This window comes from Dipodomys spectabilis, unplaced genomic scaffold (assembly GCF_019054845.1).
Source record: "Dipodomys spectabilis isolate Male_0828 unplaced genomic scaffold, ASM1905484v1 ptg000108l, whole genome shotgun sequence".
In the NCBI taxonomy this organism is placed as follows: Eukaryota; Metazoa; Chordata; class Mammalia; order Rodentia; family Heteromyidae; genus Dipodomys; species Dipodomys spectabilis.
The window spans coordinates 12,338,892-12,353,787 of NW_024870785.1; the positions used below are offsets into that span (position 1 = coordinate 12,338,892).

Genomic DNA, 14,896 nt, shown 5'->3' on the forward strand with positions numbered 1-14,896 from the left:
TAGTAATAGGAAGGAACTTCTTGAGCTGTTACTGTGACTGAATGATGTTAATCCTTTTCCTCTCTACCCTCATAAAACTAAGTATGCCTAAGAAAGCACCATATATAAAGCTAACACAAACTCGGGGGAACATTTTGCATCCTTTTTTTTAATGTTTTTTATTGTAAAAATACTGTACAGAGAGGTAACAGTTATATAAGCAAGGTAATGAGTCCATTTCCTATCAAGAATTGTTACCTCCTCCTTTGTTTCCTGCCCCCTTACCATCCCTTTCCTCCCACCTCCACAACTACACTCCCCCTATCCCCAATCCCCCACCCTCGCCTAAATTGTAAAGTTTGTTTTTCAACATTGTGTCTCTGAGTGTTTTCTAAGGTCCTTTCCAGTATCATAGGTTTATTTTTTTTATTTCAGTTGTTTGAGGAAAGATTTTCTATTTATCGAAAGGAATAATATCAGTTCTTTTGGACTGCAAATATGGCAATTTCAAATGGTTCAATCCAAAGGAATTTCTTTTTTTGTTTTGTTTTTGCCAGTCCTGGGGTTTAAACTCGGCCTGGGCTCTGTCTCTGAGCTGCTTTTGTTCAAGGCTAGCATTCTACCACTTGAGCCACATCACCACTTCAGCTTTTTCTGAATAGTTTATTGGAGATAAGAGTCTCACAGACTTTTCTCCTCAGGCTAGCTTTGAAATGTGATCCTCAGATCTCAGCTTCCTGAGTAGCTAGGATGACAGGTGTAAGTCACCAGCACCAGCTAAGAAATATCTTTTATTCAATATTGATAATATATATAGTGTATATGAATCATCGGTACTTTTATTACCTAAAACAGGTATTTATACTGCTTTTTAAAAACGTAAGCCATGTTTATATTCAGTTACATTGGGTTAATTTTTATTACGGAAACTTTTGGAATTTTTTAAAGTTTTATTTTTTATTATCTGTAAATAGTTGTATGAAGGAGATGTCATGTAACAAAGCAGTTTATGAATATAATGCATCTTTGTCAGTGTCACCTCTTCAATAATCTTACCCCACTTCAACACATCCCTTTCCTTTTCTTAATTTTGTGGTATATAAAATGAATTCTTCATTGCATTCTCCAACCCTTCTACCGTTTATTTGCCTGCCCCTCTCCCCTTGGCCCTCCCTCCCCTTGCAGGTACCCATTTCTTGGTGCTTATTTTGTTGAGCTTTGACCTAGTATTTCTAAAAAAAATATACTACTTGAGCTCTCTGTAGAATCTATTATATTTCAGTTAATTCATATTTAACCACTTGCATACCACCCAATGTGTTTACTTGTAGATTTATATGGACATTCTAACTACTATAAATAAGGAAAACCATGCAACCTTGGTTTCTCTGGGTCTGGCTTACTTCACTTGATATAATTTTTTCCAAGTCTTTCATCTCCTTATGATGGTACAAAATCATTCTTTCTAATAGATGAGTAAAATTCCATTGTGCTATGTACCACATTTTCTTGGTCCCTCCTTCCATAGAGGGACATCTGGGCTGATTCTATATCTTGGCTATGGTAAATAGTGCTGCAGGGAACTTGTGAATTTTTTTATATGTTCCAATGTGTTTTTAGTACATTTTTCACCTAGATGTTCATATCTATTTCTGTCTCTATAATATCACTAGCTCTATCTATCTATGGCTATATCATGTGTATCTGTATCTACTTTTCTGTTTCATGGCATTTAAGTTTGCATTTTAATGATAAAGGGTAATTATTAAAAATGCAAAGATGGGTGTCAATGCCTCCTACTTGTAATTCTAGTTACTCAGAAGACTGAGTTCTAAGGATCATGTTTTAAAGCCAGTCAAAAAAAAAATCTATGAGACTCTAACCAGCAAAAAAGATGGACTGGAGTTATGGATCAAGTGATATAGCATCAACCAAGAGCAAAATAACTGAAGTGAAAGTGTGAGGTCCTGAGATCAAACCCTCAAGCCAACAGAAACAAAATATATAACAAAAATTAGTACCATTTGGGTGCTTGAGGCTCACACGTGTAGTCCTAGCTGTTCAAGAGACTAAGATCTGGAGGATTGAAGTTCAAAGGTAGCCCAGGCAGAAAAGTCCTCAAAACTCCATCTCCAGAATAATTAGCAGAGAGCGGGGCTGAAAACATGCCAGCTGAGCAAGCACGTAGCTCTGAGTTCAAACCCTGGAACTGGGCAAATAAATATATACAAATGCCAAAATATTGCAAGTTTTGTTAGATCTGTGCAATGAGTTGGCCTTTAAAAAATTGTGTCTCTTTCCCCTTTTGCATAATACTCAGCAAACATCTAGAGAAAACTGTAGTACAACCAACATTCCTATTTTATGAATTCTCAAGCAGCATTGCTCTATTCCAGGTAATTGGTTAAAGCTTAGTTTTAAGTGGAAAAGTTAATTGGAGTGTATTGCCTAAGATTTCTGAAACAATTCCACAATGATTAGGGCTAAGGTTTTCTGTAAGCCTGTTGCCACATTTTCATGTGTTGGTGATATTTCGATGAGAAGGAATGGCAGTTAGCAGTGTTTACCTTTAAGATTAAGGTTGTTGTTCAGATAAAGTCTGGTTTAAGAAATGGATGCAACTGTGATATGCTACTAGCATGTCATTATTACTTCAGTTTCTTGAGAGAGAGGGAAAGACAATGATATGGCTGAAGGAAGGATTTGTTGCCAGAGATAAGTTTTGCTTCCTTATTTGGTATAATTTATGTTCTCCTGTCAAAAAGCGTGGTGTTTATCTATGGAGAAGTGTCCTAGGATGATTGGGGGATCTTCTATTCATTTTTTTTTCCTTCTCTGAGGCATTAGCATGGGAAAGTAGTGAATAAATACACAAGCCTATGTCATTTCATGTGTGATTAGTTTACTATTCAAAAGTCAATGAAAAAAGGGCATAGATTTTTCAATGCCCTTATTAGAAAAGATTAAAAGATGCTCATCTTACTATTAATGAGAGAGTAGAGAATCGAGTGCAGGCTAAGCACATATAATATTTCTTGGAGAATATTCTAGTAGTGTATACATGTGTGAATGTATGTCTATGTTCAAATAATTACTACACATATTCAACCTAGGAAATCCACCTTGAAAAATTGTGTTTGGTTTGGTTTTGGTTTAGGCAAGATCTTACTGTGTAGCCCAGGCTCGCTAGAATTCACTGTGTAGTCCAAGTTGGTGTCTGATTGACAATCCTTTTGCCTTAGCCTCCCCGGATTATAGGTGTGCACCACAGATCTTCAAATCTATTTTTAACAATTTTTTCTCTACACTGTTTTTGCTAGTTCATAAACTATACAGTTAAGTTTTTCTTTGTACCAGTACTATTTGTAACAGTAAAGACCTAGATGTCAGTCTACTGTATATAAAGAATGTGTAAATGACTAAGGCATGTTCGTATTTTATATAGTTAAACAGTATATGATAACTCAAAGGGAATAACAATTCAAAAGGAATTTCAGGATATAACTGAAATATTAAGAAAAATGGTAAATAGAACTTTCCCTATTTGTGACGATTTAGAGTACATGTGTTGCCTTGTCCAATAGTGTTGGTTTGTGTGTGTATGTGCGCGTGCGCTCACGCGTATGTATGTGAGTATGGTGCTAGGGATTGAATTCACAGCCTCACTCTTGTTATACTGGACTCCTATCACTTTCACCATGCCTGCAGCCCCTATTGTTGAATTAGGGTCTCACTGGGCTGGCCTTAACTACAGTCCTCCTCTTGTACTTCCCTGTGTCACTGGGGATTAATGTATAGGCACATGCTACCATTCCTAGCCATTGGTTGAAATGGAGTGCCACAAACTTTATGCCCAGGCTAGCCTCAAAGTAGCTGCCTCCCAAGTAGCTAAAATTACAGGCTTGAATAACCACTCCTGATTCCACTATTCCATATTTTCTGTTTATTTTCTAATATAAGAGTGGGATGATGCACTCTTAAAAAATACCTTTAGTATTTTAAGAATTTTATGTGTAAAGGATTCATGCTAAACCAGGAACAATGATGCATGCCTATAGTTTTGCTACTTAGGAGACTGAAGCAGGAGGATTGCAAGTTTGATGCCAACCTGGGCTATGTACCAAGAACTCCATCTCCTTGCCTCAAAAAAAAAGCAGCACAGGGCTGGGAAGGTGGCTCAGTGGTAGAGCGCTTGCCTTGCATGCTCTAGGCCCTGGGTTCGATTCCTCAGCACCACATAAGCAAAAAAGAAAAAAGCCGGAAGTGGTGCTGTGGCTCAAGTGGTAGAGCACTAGCCTTGAGCTGAAGAGCTGAGGGACAGCGCCCAGGCCCAGAGTTCAGGCCCCACAACCGGACCCCAAAAAAAAAAAAAAAATAAATTTAAAAAAAGTACAAACAACAAAACAAAACAGAAAAGATGCATATGCTAAGACCTTTCAAAAAAAGGCAAAGAAATATTGGAAGGTCCAGACTAAATATAATAGCTTTAGGCAGCTCTGTAACATTTTCTACCTAGATCTGACATATGTGCTGATCTGTTTGTTCTTCTACTTACTCCCTAAAGTTTCTCTTACTTCTTTGTATCTCCGGGAACTCAACTCTGCAGGCTATCTTTTCCAGACTCCCTTGCACATTAAATTCATCCAGGAGAAGGAACTACAGATATATCAAATGTCAGAAAATGAGAGATACCCAGATACTTTTTGCCTTAGAGGTCAGGCATCCCCATAGGTCTAGGTCTCTCTTTATCATTCAAGCTCATGTTAACTGGAGTCCTTCTGTGGTCTACCCCTACCTCTCAGCTCTTCCATGTGCTTGTATCCTCAGCTTCCAGGGTCTAATAATACCACCTCTTCCCTATGTTCTTCCAGCAGAGACTATGTAGCAGCTTCCCATGGGGGCCCATCCTTCTCTAGTTTTATCATAGTATAAGTAATATCCATATTAAATTCCCAAGAGTGTTTTCTTGTATTGACTGCTGACTTCTGACTGCTTTTGACTGAATTAATACATTTATAAATGCATACTTTAAATATATATATATATATATATATATATATGTATGTATGTAATTGGGTTCTCTTAACCAGGCAAGGGGCGGTATGTTTTATCACTCTACAGTTTGTAACTACAGAGGAGTAGGGTTCATCCTTTTTTTGTTCCCCTGGGTGAGTCAGGTTTCAGTTTAAAAGGATTCATAAGAATCCTGCAGTACAGTGGTACAGTGGTAAAAATGAATGACCTAGGCTTAATGTCTTGAATGATATTTGCTTGTCATGTGCATCTGATATTTCATGGATGGTTGTAGGCGCTGAGTACAGAAGTGAGCAGGTGGATCCTGACTAAATTGGGTGCCCAGTTTAAATCTATCTGTGCATGTGCAGTGAGTATACAACTGATATCCATTTAGAAAATATCATGTATGTCAAACTCTGAATCATCTAAACATCCAAATCTGTGTTGATTGACCATCAAGTTGGACAATAAAAAGAGCTGCCTTCCTACTGGACAGTAGAAAGAACTTTGAGTTGGAGCATATATCCCTTCTTTAGAGCACAGCCAAGTCCTGGACATGAACTCATCATCAAAGAGATAGACTGGGGCCCTGTACTGTTGTCCCACTCCTATATTGTGAGATGATCAGGAGGCTGAGATCTGGAGGATCAAGGTTTGAAGCCAGTTTGGGCAGAAAAATCTTCAGGATTCCATCTCCAAAATAACCAGCTAAAAGCATGGATGAAGTCATAGAACAAGTGCTAGAGTGCCAGCTCAGCAACTTGTGAGGCCCTGAATTGAAACCCTAATACCACTATAAAGAAGTTAAAAAATAAAAGAGTCTGGGCTGACTCCCATCAGCTCTTCTTTCTGACCTGTGAGCTGCCGCTTTGAGCATCCTATGGCATTTGGTTTCTCTGGCCCCTAATGGGACTTTATACTTTCCTGTCCATCATTCTTAGTTTACATAGAATTGTGAATAGCTCCACCTGCTCCCAGCAATCTCGTATTTTTCTTGTTTGAGCTTCCATTTTCAGCAGTTATTTTAACAAAGCTTGTCAAGTAAGGCAAACTGAACACACACATTACATTTTCTTAGGAAGTGCATTTCTGTCTTGGAAGTTAGCCACTTTCATATCTTCCACATGATTCATGGAATGCAACTGTGGAAGACAGTCTAAAAATACAGACTTCATCAACTAAATGTGAGGCTAAAGAGTACACTCTTTCAACAGATATTTACAGTTACTGTCCATGATATCTATATGGTCTGTGTGCTCTTCTGACACACACACACACACATCGGTTACTTAATACCATCATTAGGCATTTAAAAACTAAGGCTTAGAAAGGTGAACAAATATAATAATTAACAAATGGTAGAACCAGACCAATTTTACTATGGTGTGGTAGACCTACAATGCCATTCACACATTTTAAATATGATAATGACTTTGTGCAATTAGCATGATTCTTTCTGAGTTTTATGCATTTTGTAATATCTCTCTAGGTTATTCATTTATAGTACTAACATTTTTAGTACTGTTCATTTATAGTACTAACATGTTTTTAAAATATTTTGCATTGTGCGGGTATACCATCACATGCCGTTTCTCCATTCTTTTGTTGTTGGGCTTGGTCTGAGGTCATATTCAGATACCATGAATAATCTACTTGAGCCTTCTTTCATAACCAATATCCAGAAGTGCTTCTCCATAATTTATTATGTGCCAAATTCAGATTAAATCCTATGAAAATAATCATTGTAGGGCTGGGAAGGTAGCTCAGTGGTAGAGCGCTTGCTTTGCATGCCTGAGGCCCTGGGTTTGATTCCTCAGCACCACATAAGCAAAAAGGGAAAAAAAGCTGGAAGTGGCGCTGTGGCTCAAGTGGTAGAGTGCTAGCCTTGAGCTGAAGAGCTGAGGGACAGCGCCCAGGCCCATAGTTCAGGCCCCATGACCGGACCCCCCCCCAAAAATAATAATCATTGTAAAAAATCTTGACATCTATATCTCTAATCATATACATGGAAGTTTATGTGCCTATCGATGTACCAAGTGACATATATGTATGCATGCACACACACACACACACACACACACACACACACACATCTCTTTTGCTTACTTCAGAGGACAATTTCCTGCTTTTTCTACATTGTATCTCTCTTTGCAGCACAATGAACACTAAAGATTTGCTTGAGCAAGCAAAACTTTTATTTTTATTATTTGATAGTAACTGATAATTACTGAGTTAAGTTTATATCTTATATTAGGATTATATACTATTTTAATATTTTAGCAATTGTTTCATATTGTTAAACATTGTTTTCATTATCAGTATTTTTGTGTTATATAATTTTTAATGCTATTTTAACAACTCACAAAACAGCTGTTAAAATTAATTAATCCTAGCCAGGTGCAGATGGTTCAAACCATAATCCTAGCTACTCAGGCAGGTGAGATCTGAAGATTGAGGTTGAAAGCCAGCCTAGCCAGATAAATGTGGCAGATTCTAATTTCTTATTAACCACCAAAAAGCCCAAAGTGAAGCTGTAGCTCAAGTGATAGAGCACCAGACTTGAGCAAAAAACAAGACAAAACAAAAAAACCTCAAGAACAGTACCCAGGCTCTAAGCTCAAGCCCTAGTACCAGCACACACACACACAAAACTATTTGTTTAGCCTGCCATGACACTATACATAAGGAGAAATCATTAGTTATAAAGATTATATGGTATTTTGTGATCTAGTTGTGATAGTTGAAATGTGTTCTAGGGGAATGAGCATTCCTTGCCTTTTGACTCTGTGATACCTTAATGCACATGGACTTTCTTGCATCACTTTGCCTTTTTTAAAGAAAACATGCTAATAATGTAATTTCATTTTTTATCATTTCTTATGTCACTAACTTACACATAAATTTATAATACCCAAATACTACAAAGGAAATCTTGGAGAAAACTTAAAATGCCAGTTGTTATTTTACTAACTCCCATAATAAATGTCCTGTGAAAGCAGGGTATGGTGACTCATGTCCATAATCGCTGCCCTTAGAGGCTGAGGACAGAGAATCACAAGTTCAAGGCCAACCTGGGCTGCCTATTGTGATATTCTCAGAAATAAAAGATGCAGAAAACAAGTGGGAAGTTTCTCTGAATTGTTACAGAGTTATGGATTTTTCCATCTACTATAACAAAAGTCAAAATACTCAGAAATAGCAGGGTTAGGGATTCAGTAACCAATTCAAAACCAATATGGCAATGGAAATGGTTACATCATTCATACTAAATCAGTCAGAGGAAATGTGAAAGCTGAGTGTCTATAGTATTTCCACTTAGTGGGTCAGAGTTTAAGGAATTAGGCTGTAAGTCGAGAATTTAATTACTCTTTGAAAGGCTGTTTCCAAATGGCTCTTAGAGGTTTGTGGCCCATAGGTTTTTAAATCAATGCTGTACCTTCCTGCCTCAGTTGAAATGAGATTATGTACAGTTACCAGAAGATATTTTGAAGTATAATTTTTATTGTAACAGAAAGTTATAAAGAATAAAATATACATGAATTCTACCATATGTGAGACCCTTATATCCAGTTTTGTCTTTCTTTCTTTTTCTTTCTCTCTTTTATTCTTTCTTTCTTAATTTCTTTTTTTTGCGGGGGGGGGGGGAATCTTACACTTTCATTAGGCTTTCAAGACAATTTTATGAGTGAATAACCACATAAGACTGGAAGTTTTAACTCTTAGCTGTTGGCTTCTGTGTTCTAATTTGTCTCCTTTAACCCTCAGGCCTGGCAAAGTAATATGCTAGGGTGAGAACACAACACCTTTAATCTGATCTCCACCACTAATTTCCCCTTCTGAGCCTCTCAGAGACCTAAAAAAGGAAAGTTCTAGAAATGTCCAGGAGCAACAATTTTATCTCTATTTAAAGTTGCACTTGGAAGCCTCTGCTTATCTAGCTATAGTTTTTTTGGACACAAAAGCAGCCAGCTTTTCTCCACCTTGCGGAGTTCCAAATTATGATATTCTCAAGTCAATTTACACGGCAGGATGCAAGAGAGCGAACCTCTTTTGGCAAAGCTGTGCTGCCTTTCACCTCTGCTTACAGATTCATCCAGCTCAAGTTTGAGAGCATTGACTACAGTATGGATTTGGAAGGTATCAAGATTCTGTAAGAGTATATGCCAGCCCGCTGAATGCTATTCCACCATTCCCTCAAGAAGACGCCTCGGCTGGAGGCATGTGGTTGGAGTCAGATATACAGCTAGCACAGCTGGACCAGCTGTTCTGCTCTTGCATATTGTATCAAAATGCATTGGCTCAGTATCCCAGGGCAATTAAATCTTCCATCTGCCCTTGCATCTTCTCCAGAGTCAGTTCTATATTTTAGGGTTGTCACTTGGAGCCCTTTCCGTGCCTCTGAAGTTATTATTATAGCTGACATTCTCAGTTGCAAATAGCAGTGTCCACTCCGGCAAGTTTATGCAGAGAAAAGGTTGCTTCATGAGCAATTAGCTGGCTCAGGGATCACTGGAAAGGTCAAAGTGCCAATGTCTGAAGTTACTGTGTGAGTTATTTCAAGTAGATATTTGGAAAGATTGTATTATCTCTCTTTTTACTGCATAATGTATATATATAATATATAATGTATAGAAACTAAACTGCATCAGTAAGCATCTGGTTATATGTGTTATATATTGTATATATACAATGTTTTCTTTATGTATGGTGTATTCACATGTATGTCTTTGGGAAGGTGTAGAACTTGAGGGGGGGAAGTGAAAAGTGCGGCAGTGGAGTGCACTGGACACTGATGATCATGAACTACACAACTCGAGGGTGGAGATGGGAAGGAGGGACTGGGAGACAGTGAGGGAATAGAAGACACTGTACAAAGGGAAATGTACTTATTACCTGATTCGTGTCATTGTAATCCCTCTGCACATCACCTTTAAATAAGTAAAAAAAAAAAAAATAAGTAAATAACTAAAAACAAAAAATGGACTTCATTGAAGTTTTATGTATATAACTATTTTCACAAATTGTATTTAGGTGAATGTATATGTATATGCACATATACATTGTCCCATCAAAGTGAGACAGGATATTTCGTGTAAAGAAATTGATTACAAAATATTTACCAATCTTTATTATCCTAGCGTTCTCTACTTATTTTGCCTGCTGTTCTCAGGTTAAAAAATTAATTAAATCTCTTGTGTTTAAGGGCTTGTATGCACTCTGGGGTCTTATTTTATAAAAAGCTAGCAAAGGGAACATCTTTCTGGCTTTTCTACTGTGTTGAGTGTTAAGCTCATAAGTTATTTTTCCTGCTACTATAAGATTTTCTTTGGATCTTTTCCTGAGACAAAACGAGAGTAAACAGACAAGTGGTTGAATTTTTACTTCTATCTATATTTTTAAAGACCAAAGACATTAAAATCTTAGCCATTTTAAATATAAATTCTGGATAACTTACCAAAGATTTTGTCATCTAAATCTCCTTGCTACCGTGATTTTCTATTAAAAATTATTTATCTCATTTGCGTGACAGGGTTGGGATCTGTTATTTTCTTCCCCAAAACTTTGGTGAATCTCACTTTGTTTATAAAATGGAGGCAGTAATACCAATCTTACAAGATGTTTATATTAAGTAAGAAAATATTTCATAAATTACCATATCAGAATGCAAAGTGAGAAAGTGTATTAAAGACCTTATAAGATCAGATAAAGCTATAATGTACATAGTTTGCTTCAGCTAAAGAGGTGAAGGAAAGCTACAATTGAAAGATGGACTAGAATGTAAGAATAACACTGAAGTATCTTAAAATCCTTCAAAATTTCAGTAAATTTAGTCCAGTTCTATTTGAGTGGACAGTCCTATGTGTATACTGGATGCCTTGGTTTGGATAGGAAGCATCCTCGTATGCTGAAGGCTTGATCCCCAGGGGGTGGTATCAAGAGACCAGTGGAGCCTGAGGATCCAAAGACCATCAATGGATCCATATGAACTCATAGCCCAGTGGTCTTTTAGAAAGTTGGGGACTATGGTTTCCCTTATTTGCAATAACTAGTATATGTCTACGACAAGCAGAAAAGGTCAAAAGCTATGTATATATGACCATATAAGATAATCCTAAGCAAAATAAACCCCAAGATAGGGACACAAGTGGTTTTATCTTTCTTGCTGTTGTATTTAATATATTCATAATGTACTGTGTGATTTTTTTGTTTCTTTTGTATGTTCTTCCCCATGTATAACCCCTGTTTTCACTATATTTGATTCCAGTACCCTGCATCTTGTATATGCATTTTTTTCTAATTTGGGGAGGGGAAAGGAAATAACAAAGTGCAGAAATAAGGATACACATCGACCCATTGTCACAATGAGATGTACAAGATACTATGTTGAAAATGAACTTTACAGTTTCGAGGGGTAGGGAGAGGGGAAGGAGGAGTTGGGGAGGTGGGAAGGGAAGGGAGGGGGGGAGGGAAGGGATGGTAGGGGAAAAACAAAGGAGGGGTAACAATGCTTGATAGGAAATGTGTTCATGTAACTGTAACCCCTCTGTACAGTAATATATATGTGTGTGTGTGTGTATGTGTATATATATAGATATATATAATTGGGGACTAGTTGGGGACATGCCTTTGAAGGATAAATCTTATCCTGGCCTTGTCCTTTCTTTCTCTCCTTCCCAGCTGACATGAGGTGAGCATCTCTGCTCCTCTGTGTCCCTCTGTGGTGATAGTCTGCCCACCTCAGGCCCAAAGCAATGGAGTCAGCCAATCATGGACTCCAGCCTCTGACATCACAGGCCTCAACAAAACTTCCTTTGTTGTAGTTGGTTTTTCTTCTGTATTCTGTCACAGCAATGAGAAAGGAGCCTACTTGAATTAGTAGATTATCAGGTTTTGCATATTGCTGTTTAGTAAGCCAACCTTGCCTGTGGATTTATTATATGCAGTTTTGACTAAGAATGGTAATGAAAAGAAAAAAGGAAGTAGGGAAAGGAAGGAAGGAAGGAAAGAAAGAAGAAAGGAAGGGAGGGAGGGAGGGAAGGAAGAAAAGCAGGGAAAGAAGGAAGGAAGAAAGGAAAGGAAGGAAAGAAGAAAGGAAAGGAAGGAAGGAAGGAAGGGAGAAAGAAAGGAAGGGAGAAAGGAAGGAAGGAAGGAGGTTTAAAACTAAAATGTTAATTTCCCACATATGCATTATACAACTCAGAATTGATGTGGAATCAAGCTCTTGGTTAGTCATGCATTATGGTCAGTTGTGTTGAAGTTGCTGTCTCATTGGCTAAGTGTTTCTCTGCCCTTCATTTTGTGAAAATGATGCCAAAAAAAGACAGTTAAAAAGTTATGGTTATTTCTGAAGCCAAAGTGGTCACCTAATGTGCTTGATTTAAGTAATAAAATAAACATTTTAGATGCAGTGGAAGGCAGCATGTCTTTGGTGCAAGTTGGGTAGCATTATGGGAGAAATTAATCATAGGACCAAATACTATGTGTCCTGAGCACTCCTGATTTTTCCTTAGTGATGATCTTCTTGGAGCCATGTACTTTCAGATGTCAATGGTCTGCTGTACTTTCATTTTCTACTCTGCAAAGTCTTCTTTACCATGTCTATTGCAATAAAATTAGCTTTATATTTTGATGAAGAATTTTCCTGAGTATAGATATGTTCTTCAAGATAATTGTTGCAAAATAGGAATTGTGTCATAATTGAAAATACCCCAGGCAAACATCTCTGACCCACATTTGACTATAACTAATTTAGTTCTCAGAAATAGGACAGGATGGTATTAATAGGATTTTCTCCTTATTAACATTATTGAACTAGTCAATATACCTATATTGTATTTCTGTGGCATCCAGTGGTTGGAGTAAATCAGTGGAGAATTCCATTTATAATGCAATACACATGCCTTTCTGGATTAGACAGATTTACAATAAATTGCTGACATCAGATGGAATTTTAGAGCAGTTTCCCATGGTTGCTAACTTATGCTCATTTATTTTCAGTGAATGCCATAACTCCACAGATCGAATCAAAGTCAGAGTGTGGGATGAAGATGATGACATTAAATCCAGAGTCAAGCAACATTTCAAAAAGGAATCCGATGATTTTCTGGGACAAACAATTGTAGAAGTAAGAACGCTGAGTGGAGAAATGGATGTCTGGTACAACTTAGGTGATTATATCTACTTAAAAATAACTTAAAATTACAGGATATTGGTGGCATATTTCTAGCCTGGCCTTGAGCAAAACTGATGACAGTATATGATTTTTATTAGAATTGAAAAATAACCTGGCAGCAGCATCAGTGTTTTTCTGTGAAGAACATGATCCAAAGTCATCTTAATCACACACTCTGAAATGTCTTAATTAAATTTTTGAGGAATGATGATCATGACTCAAAAGTTGTCACAGCCCCAGTGATATAAAGAATCATCACTTAGCTCACCAATATGCTTTAGCAGCTTAAAGACTGCTCTTGGAATTTTTATTACTTGCAAACTTGAAATAATATAATAGTTGAAAAAGTAAATCTAGGGTTTCTCACAGAGTTAATGCAAGTCTAAATTATGTAATAATTTAAAGAAGGAAACAGATTTAACTTAATCTGGGCACTAATGATCAACTAGACTACAAAGTCATTACCAGGAATATTTTATTAAAAGAAATATTCCTTAAAGAGGATTAGGACTTCTATAATATTGGAGTAGAATTTTTAATCTAAGTGACAATGAGTATCCTCCCACATTTGTTTAAATTGTTAAATAACTTTATATATGAAAGCTGAGATGTCAGGAAAAACTATAGGCCATTGACCCTATGCAATAGTCACAAATTATATTTTAGCGAAAGAGGTTTACCTATGCATAAATTGTTTGTCTCCCTTCTTAGTGAGCATATCCTTGAGTTAGTAAAGTTCTAAGAACAGAAATCCCTCATTTGTTCTTTAAACAACACATTTATGAGTTATATTTGTTTGCCGAGGAACTCCAACATGCTATTACTAAAATCAGCTGTCTAGCTTTCATGCTGAAACTCTTTTTGTCTGGTGAAGAAATTATAATTCAGCACAATGTGGTTGGCCTTGACAATTGATCTTCAGTTAACAGTGTTGTGCTCTCATTGTTGAACCTGAGGTGGGGGAGGTAATGAAGAGGGAAAAAGTGAGGAGGGGGGAGAAGGAGAAAGGAGAAAAGCAAATTTCAGCTTTCTTAGCTCTGTGTAAAGTTCTTTGTATAAATTCCCTGCTCAGAATTCATCCCACCACACAAAGAAAGACTTGGACACAGGCCCTGTCAATCCTCTCAGAATCTTCTTCCCATAGAACTGTTGGGGTAATCATAGTTAAAAATCAAAGAACAATAAAGTTCCCCTGGAACTCTGAAAAGAGGCAGGTGGCATGCAGATGCCAGGAATTGCATTCCTCTTGGGGGCCAGCCGACGATTACTGTTTGTTGAGGATCAAAGGTTCTCTGCTGGCAGGAAAAAATTGCATGGTCCTAGGACTGTCAGAAAAGAGTCTTTACAACCCAGTGATGATTAAATAGCAAGATGAGACATCAGCAGTCATGCCACGAGAGGAAAGTGGCTTCATGACTTAACTATAACTTTACTGTTATCTTTAAGTAATTGTACAAAGGGGTTTCAATCCAACATTTTAGGTTATGAGTACAATGCATCTTGATCGATGTCATGATTTCCATAATTCTCCCTCATCTATCCCTCATCTGTCCCTCAAGTTAGCTGTTTTCATTGTCACATATGTACATCAAATCTATCTAAAAATGTAGTTGCATTAATCAATGTGGCCAACCAAAAGAGTTTCCAGCACAGATTTTGTATTAATTTGCTTAAATCCTAGTTTTCTTTATTAAAATGTAAACCTAACTTCTGTATATTTAACTGTGG

At 37.2% G+C, this 14,896-nt stretch overlaps 1 protein-coding gene across 1 annotated transcript in view; it reads left to right on the top strand.

Moving 5' to 3' along the window:
- Unc13c (unc-13 homolog C) overlaps positions 1–14,896 on the top strand; it is a 279,587-nt gene that overhangs the window by 111,956 nt on the left and 152,735 nt on the right. Inside the window, 1 exon segment of the mRNA XM_042687992.1 lies at positions 12,994–13,163. Within this exon segment, the coding sequence (XP_042543926.1) occupies positions 12,994–13,163 (170 nt within the window).